Raw genomic sequence first — 11,109 nt, 5'->3', positions numbered from 1 at the left:
AAAGATTGTTGTTCTAATTGGACATTTATATTGTAATAAGATGAAAAACTAATCTGCAAAATTTATGAAACCATTCTATTTCTTTTGTAATCATACAGTTTTTCTTTCCATATAAAATCTTTGCTATTGCTTAACACTAAATTTTAATAATTTTATAGGCCATGCATGTATGTACACACACATACACACACACACGATGTACAATGATAGTAACAATCATATAACTATATATAACATAGGATCTTTACTATTCAACATTCTAACCTTATCTCACTGCTTAATTCAGAAATCATTTATTATAAGTTTCATAAAATGAATATTCTCCTAAATACTATCAGTGTTATTTCATGAAAAGTCATGTAAATAAAACTATCTGCTCAACAAAATTATAGTATACTTTAGTGACACTGGAATGTATTTGTATAGATATCATTTTTATTATATCAAAGATATAAATTTACATTATTTTATGTATAAAGCTTGGCAGTGCTGTCAGGACATGGGATTAAAAAAAGTAACTTTCATCTCTATTATGACATTGTAGGATAAATAAGGTGCTTCTTACAAATGTAGCCTTGTTTCTCTTTACATGTTTCAGAAAAATAAATTTCTTTTGATTTGTAAGATAGACAGGCTTGTTGCATCTGAGGTCTAGGAAGCTGAAACCTAAAACAGAAGAAATATCACAGTTATAATGGAATTCTATACAATCTCAAAGGGAATATACAACTTTTGTTTTATGCAAATTTTAAAATTACGATTTTTATGTAATTTAACAAAATTTAATTTCTGTCACTTAGTGGCACATACAAGTAAAATTTTAGTAAATTGAAAAGTTGATAGATTATAGAGGAACAGGCCCAGGAGTGGGCTATCTCCTCCCTGGCTCCAGAAAAGGGAAACTGCCTCAGTTTCAAAGGGAAGGGCCATCTCCTCAACTACATCAGTCTAGGATACCACCATGGAGGGTCAAGGGTTCACGGCCACCATTCTGGTGGGGCCAGAGGATAGAATACTGCAATGAACCAAAAAGAATTATTCTTGAATCTTAAAATTTAATGGACTTTTCCCTAATAAATTTCAGACTTACTTGGGATTCATTATGACCCCTTTATTCTGTCTGATTTTTCCTTTTGGAATGGAAATATTTGTCCTATTTTTGTCCCACCCTTATGTCCTAAGATACAATAAATTATTTGGTTTCCTAAATTCTCAGCAGGAGAGGAATTTTGCCACAGAATGATTCATGTACCAGCTCTGATTTTGATGACAGTTAGATGAGATTGTAGACTTAAAGTTGATGCTGAAATGATTGAAGACCTTTGGAGTTGTTGAGAATGTATTTTGCATATGAGAAAGATGGAAAGTTTGGGGAGTCAGAGGGCAATGTATTATGGATTGAACTGCATTTCCCCAAAACTCAAATGTTCAGATCCTCAGAAAGTTTGGAGATAGGGTCTTTGAATGGGTGATGTAAAATGAAATAATTATGATGAGCCCTAATTCAATATGACTGGTGTCACAAGAGAAGGAAACCTGGGCATAGTGCAAAGATATAGGGAGAAGATGGCTGTCTGAAAGTCAAGGAAGAGAGACCTCAGAAGAAATCAACCTGCTGACATCTTGATCTCAGCCTCTGAGAGAATATGTGTCCTCCGTTTATACTACCCAGTCTGTGGTACTTGGTTATGGAAGCACTAGAAAACAAATGTGGTTTATAAGAAAGATTCTCAGGGAGAGCAGATTAAGGAATTAAATGTTAGTTACTTCTAGAATCTACAATTCTGTATATAAGATTGGTTTCAAATCACTGTTTCTTTCCTCTGTTACTCAAATGTCCTTGAAATTAAGGCCCAGGTATCCTTCATTAATGTTCTTTTTGATAAATGCAGTTCCTTGAGGCAAACATTATACTTAAAGTAAGCCCTTTATGTCAGGTAGATACTTACAAATAAGGGGGCAGAGCTGAATCATTTTCCCATACCCACTGATGGAAAATTTCATTATAGTAGGCTCCAATCCAAAAGAAAGAGTTCAAAGAGAAGAAATTCTGGTGGTAAGAAAAAAATACACAAATTATTATTTTTTCATCAACTGCATGAAAGAACCTTTAAAAAATTCAACATCATATGTATATTTATTCAATTCCTCCAGCCCACAAAATCATTAATGTATCCTGTAGTACAAGACTATTTTAGATGCTGATGAGTAGCAGTGAAAAACACAACATCCTTATTTTATAGGAGATACAGAAAATAAATAAATTTTTTTGAGTAAAAATAATAGTGTTGGTTTGAAGAAGAAAGGAGTGAGATTTTTAAAAGAACAAAACCATCACAGATTTCTTGGAGATTAATTTTACCCCCATTATCTACCTCTTTGGGTGCATAATAAAAAGGATCTTCTCTATTAGGAAAACTGACACAATGGGACCTTTACTTCAATGCTGATGCACATTTAGGACCCATTCTCCATCTTCTCACATAGTGTTCCAGATTCGGATGTACTGGTCACACAATGGTATTAGATTTGGAGCTACAAAGGCTATACCCTATTAGTGCTGGGATATACCAGGTTCCTTTTCTTTGACTGAGGTATTCCTTATAATATCTGGCTCTCTCTGGATTTATTATTTATAATTTTTTATAAAGGTAATATCAAATATTATTTCAAAATATTTTTCTCTTTTTTTACCCACCACATAGACCTATATTTTGCATGTGAAAATGGAAACAAAAGATAAATGAGTATTATCCTTCAGCTATTGGTCTAGTGCTGAATTTGGGCAAATGTTAAAGATTCCTCAGTTCAATCTAGTTAATCAATCTCATCTATCTCTCATATTATTATGACACTCGGTAAAAACTCACCATCTCATCTCTGTTTATCTTTAGGAGGCTGGAATTTAGAGATAAGCAGACATTTTGACTCTCCCTCCAAGATAACTGTTCCTTGGAGAAGTAATAACAATTGCATCGGAACCAGACCCAATTCTTTGGACAAGGATGACAGCAAGGTCCTAGGCAAAGATTCTTTGTCATTGCACTGAGAAGATACACAAACTCTGATTTTGTTTATTATTTGTTAAAAACACACCTTATGAATATACACTTTATGATAGCATAGGAATCTTACGTAAAGATGATAAAAATAGCTGAACCATTAGTTTTCTTACTTCTATATCATTATAGCATTTACAGACTGAAATACCTTCATGTTACATCACCAGATTAATTTTTTTGGCTGGAAATTTTGACCTTTCAACATAAATTCTGCCTTTTCAAAAATTTGTTCTTATGTTATTTAATTTTATGATCTATAAACCTATGAGATCTCACAAGAATTTCTCAAATGAATTTATTTGAAAGTTACATAAACTTCTATCTCTTAAAGTTGTTTGGGGGACTATATTTTATAACTTCTGTAAGTACATATTGTAGTACCTTGCTATAAAGGCTCTATGTTTATGGAACTAATACAAATAATAAAAGTATTTTCTTCTTAAATCAGTATAAGAAGCCAAGCTATAAAATCATTGCCTACCTTTTTGTTGCATTGAGGAAGATGTTCTTTCAGAAAATGCTACAAAAATAGTCAATATCATAATTAGATCTTCCTTTAAATTAATACATCAAAATGAAATAATAAAAGTCTATATTCTATAAGCATAAGTCAGAAATTTTAAAGAAAATTTAAAGGTAAGTTTTTTGTTTCCCCCCCCCCCCCTGATGCTGGGAATTGAGCCTAAGGAAGGCCTAGCACATCCCAGGAAAATGTTCTACCACTGAACTACCACCCCAGTCAAGGTAGAATTTTGATGAGGTAAAATTGTGAACCTAGTTTCTGCTTATCATATTATATGAAAGAAATAATGCTTCCAAGGGAAGACAATTTAGAGGACTCTCTGGTTACTCACAGTTTGCAGTAAAAAAAGCCATTGTAATGGTTGCAACCATCAGGAGAAGGAACATGACACCAAGCACACAAGAAATAAGCCTCCATGGAAAAGGTGAGCAACCCCCTAGAAGAAACAAAATCAGAGGCAGACTCTTGATATAAAAACAGTGCTGAGCAATTGGTGAAAGCGACCACCGTCTCTCACTGTCTTGACAAGGTCATAGTGAAAATAAGTGCTGGCAAAGCCACTCTCCCACTGTCTTGACAAGGCCACAGTGAGAATGAATGCTGGCAAAGCCGTGCTGGTTGGTGGGAAACCGAAACCATGAGACCCTTTTATATGTAATTGGGACTTCTCATTTTCATGCTCATGTTCTTGACAGGAGACATGAGTATGTTAAATGCCATAAGGCTGTTCTACTACCTTGAAGGCTGTTCTACTACCCCTCAGCATGTCAAGGACAAAGTAGAAAGCTGCTCTACTATCTCAGCACATTGGGGACAAAATTGATAATGGACAGCAATCATTCTCTGAAAGGTCACAAGAATTTTAGGCACCACATTGATTAAAATCAACTAGAACCTAAGCCCATATTTCCGGCCTTTTAGAAAACCTAATCATTATACAAAACCCACCATATGTAGTTTTATTCTTGATTTAGGAAAATTATGTTATACACTTAGGAAAGTCAAGACATATAAGGATACATTCTTTTCATTTCTATAAACCCTTTTTTACTTCACATAGGGATTTATGATGAGCATACTTAATATTGGTGGAAAGTGGACTGATGTTTAGAACTTACTTTTTATTGAGAAAGATTATAAAGATATAAGAACTAGTGCACCTTGACTGAGAAACAAAGAAACTCTTTGAGAAAGTAGCTCAACCAGTTTTATGAGAATAAATTTAGGAATTAATTAAAGTAGCTTTATAAGACATATTTTTAGAATAATGTTAGAAATATTATTCTATTTAGATTCTTGGGTTTAGAATTCTTAAGTTTTTAGCTGTATGGGTTTCTGATATGCTTTAAGAATGGCTTATAAACTTTAGGATATTTTAAGTGTAAGACTTAAGGGGACTTTTTTAGATGGGAATTTTAGATTAGAAATAAAAGTGCAGGTGTACTTTAAAACTTAAAGGTTAATGATAGGTTAGGAGACTTAGTCTGGTTACGTAGTTTGGCATTAGTTAATAGTACATCTTGGGAAAATCTGAAAAAATGTAAATTAGTAACGCATTTTATTAATGATTGATAATTAAAAAGTCACATCCTGGAAAACTGTAAATTGATGTTACATTTTTCTATACCCCTAATTATGGTTAAGGAAACGTTATGTCTTGGCAAAGTTTTGAAATTGTATAATCAATGACGTATTCTGAATCTATAATGATGAGAAAAATTGTAATAAAAGATGACACAGAGAAAGCTGCATTAGAACTCTTTCTAATGGAGATTGCTCCAACGAAATGACTCCTGTCTCATGGTTTAGCCGACACCACTCATCCTTCAGGACTCCCCAGACCCCGCTAGGGCTGGACACCAGCAAGCAATCAATAACAGAAATATAAATATCATAACAAAATATGAGCAAATAATTCACAATTTATATAATGAAATAATGGAAACAAAAAAATTAATGGCCGAGTACAGTCCTTAATTCATAAATTCTAGCTCCAAATACTCCTCTTTATTATTCCTCTCCACCTAAGAAAAGGAAAAAAAACACTGAGCAAGAAAACTTTATGAAACCAAAATGAGAAATGATTCATTTAAGCACTGAGTTCTTTCCTATACAAAAAGTAAAAGTGGTTTTTGATTTTATTTCTTGATGGACTCAAACTAAAAAGTTTCTTCTTAGCAAAAGAAACAATCTGTGAGGTGAATAGAGAGCCTACATCTTGGGAGCAAATCTTTACCCCTCACACATCAGATAGAGAACTCATCTCTAGGATATTTAAAGAACTCAAAAAGCTAAGCACACACACACACAAAACAAATAACCCAATCAATAAATGAGTCAAGGACCTGAACAGACACTTCTCAGGAGAAGATATACAATCAGTCAACAAATATATGAAAAAATGTTCATCATCACTAGCAATTAGAAAAATGCATATCAAAACCACTCTAAGATTTCATCTCACTCCAGTCAGAATGGCTATTATGAAGACAAACAACAATAAGTGTTGAAGAGGATGTGGGGAAAAGGTACACTCATACACTGCTGCTGGGACTGCAAATTGATGCAGCCAATATGGAAAGTAGTATGGAGATTCCTTGGAAAATTGGGAATGGAACCACCATTTGACCCACTATACCTCTCCTGGGTCTATACCCAAAGGACTTAAAAACAGCATACTACAGGGACACAGCCACATCAATGTTTATAGCAGCACAGTTCACAATAGCTAAACTGTGGAACCAACCTAGATGTCCTTCAATAGATGAATGGATAAAAAAAATGTGGCATATATACACAATGGAATATTACTCAGCACTAAAAGAGAATAAAATCATGGCATTTTCAGGTAAATGGATGGCGTTGGAAAAGATAATGCTAAGTGAATTTAGCCAATCCCAAAACAACAAATGCCAAATGTTTTCTTTGATATAGGGAGGCTGATTCATAGTGGGATATGGAGAGGGAGCATGGGAGGAATAGACGAACTCTAGATAGGGAAAAGGGGGTGGAGGGAAAGGCAGGGGGCATAGGGTTATAAATGATGGTGGAATGTGATGATCATTATTATCCAAAGTACATGTATAAGGACATGAATTGGTGTGAATATACTTTGTATACAACCAGAGATATGAAAAATTATGCTCTATATGTGTAATAAGAATTGTAAGGCATTCTGCTGTCATATATTAAAAAATAAAAAAAATAAAAAAGTAAAAGTGGCTACATTCTAAATTAGGAAGTTGAATAAGTACCACTTACTTATTTTTTCCTTCCACACTTCCTCCTTTCCTTAACTCAGTGAACATATATGAAAGTGTACAATGTGTTATGAAGGATAATACCCAGGAACAGGGACACAAGTATGAGATGCAGCCTCCACTGAGTCCTCATTTTCTACAACATTTGCTAAGTTAACACTTAAGAACTGAATTCTAGTATCCCTCTTCCTGCATCTGTATTGCAAATACCTGATGAAAGATGTTGAACAGCTAGTGCTCATTCACATCTAAAATCTGAATCTTCACCTTGATTCTCCAATGCATTTGACAATTATTTTATCTTTTGTCAAATTCTCCTATTTTTTTGTCACCTCAATTCTTTTTTCAGATATTCACCATTATGCCATCTGTCCTTATGGGAAATGAACAAAGATCAAAAGACTAAAAAAAAAAAAAAAAAAAAAATGGAGTTTCTATGTAGGTAAAATGTCAAAAGCTTGTTTCATTTTCCTTGAGATTTTCTTGGGTTGATAATCTCTGTAGATTTTAAACTACTGGAATTCCTATTGAATCACTTTACTTCACTTTCTTCTCTGTCATGGCAGAAAGCAAGATCTTAAAGGTACTTCTCACTGAGAATATTCCCATCTTTGGAGAACTAAGCATGAAACAAAGTAGGACTTTAGATGAAGGAAGCATCTTGGCATACAAGTTTAACCAAACTAGCTAGATATTTATGACTTGGCATGATTATTTTTTTACCAAATTATTTAGGATGGAAAATTGAAGGTATTCTTTCCTGGCATCTCCTTGAGGCTGCATCTCCTATGTGTTTCCATCAGGACTCAGAGCAGCCATGCAAGGACCACATATTTAAGCATTCAAATTTAGGAATTTGAGAAATGGCCCTTAATCTTGCCACAAGGTAGAAACACAGCAACCTGATCTGTGATACATAAAAATAATTTAATAAAAAGCCAGATAAAAAACAATTTATATAACAAATTTTATAACTAGAAAAATTACTATAAACATTTCAGCTATTCTCAAATTATATGAGTAAATAAAACACAATATTAAAAAATGAAACAGAATTTTTGGAACTTGATTTAGTAGTCTGGAGTAGTTTGGAAAATAGGCAAGTAAAAATAATAGAATTCTGAAACTTAATTAAAGGTCTCATTCTACTTTTTGATTAACAGCAAATAGACTTAATTAGCAAGATTGATTTTTAAAGTGAGAGAATTGAAAAAGAAGTCCCAGAGATAGACCCTAATACATAAAAGTGTTAAAATATAATAAAGGACACACACACACACACACACACACACACACACAAATACCTCCATGAGTTACTAAGAAAAAAACTTGCAACTAATAATCATAGCTTTCCATGACAGCTATACAAAATTTATACTTTATTTTCTTTCTTTTTTTTAATGAATATATGAAGTTTAGTAGACACAAAATATGACTGTATCATAAGCATATAATTGTACAACTATAATTCTATTCAAAACATAATATTATCAGCATCCATAGGGTCAAAATATAACCATTATCCTTATTTCCATTGCCACTAAATAATTTTGCTCGGTTTGAACTTGATATAAATAAAGTCATACAGTACATGAAAAAGTTTTGTATATGAAAAGTTTCTTTATATTTCTACTTATTGTGGAAAGTAACATATATAGAATATTAAATTATACACTCCAAATCCTTATAAGCAGAAAACAGTTTCATAGGGGACTTCTAAAATGTTTACTCTACTTTTAACATTTTCTTTAATAAACATGTATTATTCAATCGACAAATAACTATAAATTATGCTTTTTTTCCCTTTAAAGCCAAACACTTTGAATTTTATTACCAAAAACTCACACAAAACGTGCGTATGTTTTTGTAAAAAATAATCCAAGGAAATCTTGGCAACCTAATTTTTATAGCCACAAGAAATTGGCTTCTACTATTTGAAAAGCTTGCCACCTTACTTCTAATTCTTCATATCTTTCCCAGATCATTAGGTCTGAAAAACATAAGCTGGCTGCAATCAGATGCAGAGTTCCAGAAACAAGACTTAAATGCAACTTCCCATTACATTAGCTGCATTAAATCTTAAATAGGGGTTAATTTTGTTGTTGCTATATGCAATTTGCGATCCAAATTTGAAATAAATACATGTGTCTTTTATTTGTTTCAGGAATATGGAACAATCAAGTATCAGCTGTATACCACCCTCTGACACAGAAGTCAATCCAGTCCAATTATATGTTGACTTCTTGCACAATAAAATTCTCAGGCCTCAGAATAACTTAAGTCTTAAGTTCAGCCTCTCAAGCAGCTGTGCCCCATAATTTTTTCCACACTTTGACACCTTGAAGTCTGTAGCAAGAGAATTTCCAACTTTTTTGACTTATTCAAATTCATGTCTAAAGGAACTCTAACCTAAGCAATGAAATGTCTAAACTATACAGATTACCTTTCAATTTATTTATAATATTGACCATTTGGCCTTTGTCATAATCTACATTGTCAATACTCAATATTTTACTTGCATTTCCTACTTAGATTTGGAAAAAGTTTTTGCTGTATTTTTGTATCTCCCCAATACATTACACAGATTACTACATAATTTTCATTCTGTATATGTTTATTAAATATAATATTTTACCTTTGCTAATGATATTGCTTGCCATGTTATTGTGTTTTTTTAGTAAAGTTTCTGGTCTTTTACCTTTTTCCTGATGAATGGCAATTTGTTCAAACTTAATTTAGTCTTCATACCTTTTTTCATTGTGTGTTTCTGCTGATAATTCTCATTCAGTGTAGTAAAAGTTGTAGGCTCCTCATTCATTTTCATATAGGAAAAAACACTGTGAAATAAAGAGTGCAAATATTGATATGTCACTCTATAATTTGGAAAGGTATCTTATAATAAAAACAGGGGGAAATATTTTTTAATATTTGTGTTGAAGAATAGATATGCCTGTTAATTTTTATAGATAAAATTAATGCCATTAACAAAGGATTGAAAACACAATTATAGCTCTGCAATGATTTTATTTCAAAAAATTCTAAGTCTATCCCTCTCTAGCATCATTGTAATTTAAATAAAATAAAAGCATTAATTTTATCATTTGTACTCCCTAGTAAACATTTCACAATTGATGATTAAAGCATGAGGTTAATATTTGCATTTCATAATTAATAAATATTGGACAAAGCATCTTTCTTTCATATTATTTTAGGATTTATTTTTATGTGTTGATTTTTTGTAGTTATTTATGTATATATTATTTTTTTAGTTTTCTTTTTTGTTGTTTTTATTTATTTTTTAAATACACCACAATAGTGGAATGCATTACACTCCTTATTACACATATACAGCACAATTTTTTGTAACTCTGTATATAAAGTATGTTCACACCAAATTATGCCATTATACATGTACTACTCTTTTTTTTTTTTCATTACAATTCTTAATACAGATAAATGCCCAGAAATGAAATTCACGGGTTGTGGGATAATTACATGTTTAGTCTTTTTTTTAAAAATTTCTTTTATTAGTGCATTACAATTAAACATACTAGAGAGATTCATTGTGACATTCATACATGCACAACATAACATATACCCTATTGATGCATACAGTCTGTTGATTTACTAGTTTATTTCTTTATTTTATAAAAATCTTCTTTATTTTGAATAAGTAAATAAGGAATTTAATTATAAAAAAGTAATTAAGACAGACTAAATACCAAAACATGTAAGTTTCAAAGTTTGAAAATTTTTGGTTATAAATATTTATTAAAATTGGTTTTCGGCATCAAAACTGGCAAAGCACTGATCAGGACAAAGTCTATTATTTGTCAGACTTTAAAATACCTTACTTGCCAGGTGTGATGGTACACGCTTGTTATCTCAGCAGCTTGGGAGGCTGAGGCAGAAAGATCATGAGTTCAAAGCCAGCCTCAGCAATTTAGGGAGGCCCTAAGAAACTTTGACCCTGCCTCTAAATAAAATATTTAAAAAAAGAGCTGGAGATATGGCTCTTTGTGGTTAGAAAAAAAAAAAGAAATAATAATAATAATAATATCTGACTCAACTTTTCAAGCTTTTACTAAGAAAAACTACTAGACATGCAGCAAAGATTGGGAAGAAAAGAGTCAAAGAAAGAAAAACTTTGATAACTTGAAGCCAGAAAATAAACTGCAGTTTTTAAAGTTAAAAATGTCTAAAAACATACAGAGTCTCCACTAAAAATTTCCTAGTGATTGTTTGTTTTAAAAGTTGAAGGAGG

General features: G+C 32.1%; 1 protein-coding gene across 1 annotated transcript; it reads right to left on the bottom strand.

Annotated features, from left to right (window-relative positions):
• Positions 1-413: 413 nt before the first annotated feature.
• LOC124093941 (killer cell lectin-like receptor subfamily E member 1) lies at positions 414-10,719 on the bottom strand. The gene is made up of 7 exons (XM_046446475.2): positions 10,700-10,719; positions 9,594-9,682; positions 3,917-4,021; positions 3,544-3,582; positions 2,871-3,019; positions 1,950-2,050; positions 414-666 (listed from the first exon to the last, which is right to left on the bottom strand). Exons 2-7 carry the CDS (start codon positions 9,667-9,669, stop codon positions 531-533), a joined length of 606 nt encoding a protein of 201 aa, XP_046302431.1. The 5' UTR covers positions 9,670-9,682; positions 10,700-10,719; the 3' UTR covers positions 414-530.
• Between the last annotated feature and the right edge of the window lie 390 nt (positions 10,720-11,109).

The sequence above is a fragment of the Marmota monax genome, unplaced genomic scaffold (genome assembly GCF_021218885.2).
Source record: "Marmota monax isolate L192 unplaced genomic scaffold, Marmota_monax_Labrador192_F-V1.1 WCK01_AAM20220418_F8-fsc00314, whole genome shotgun sequence".
Taxonomy (NCBI): Eukaryota; Metazoa; Chordata; class Mammalia; order Rodentia; family Sciuridae; genus Marmota; species Marmota monax.
The sequence above is the reverse complement of the archived record's forward strand: the minus strand, read 5'-3'. Positions and strand labels throughout refer to the sequence as shown.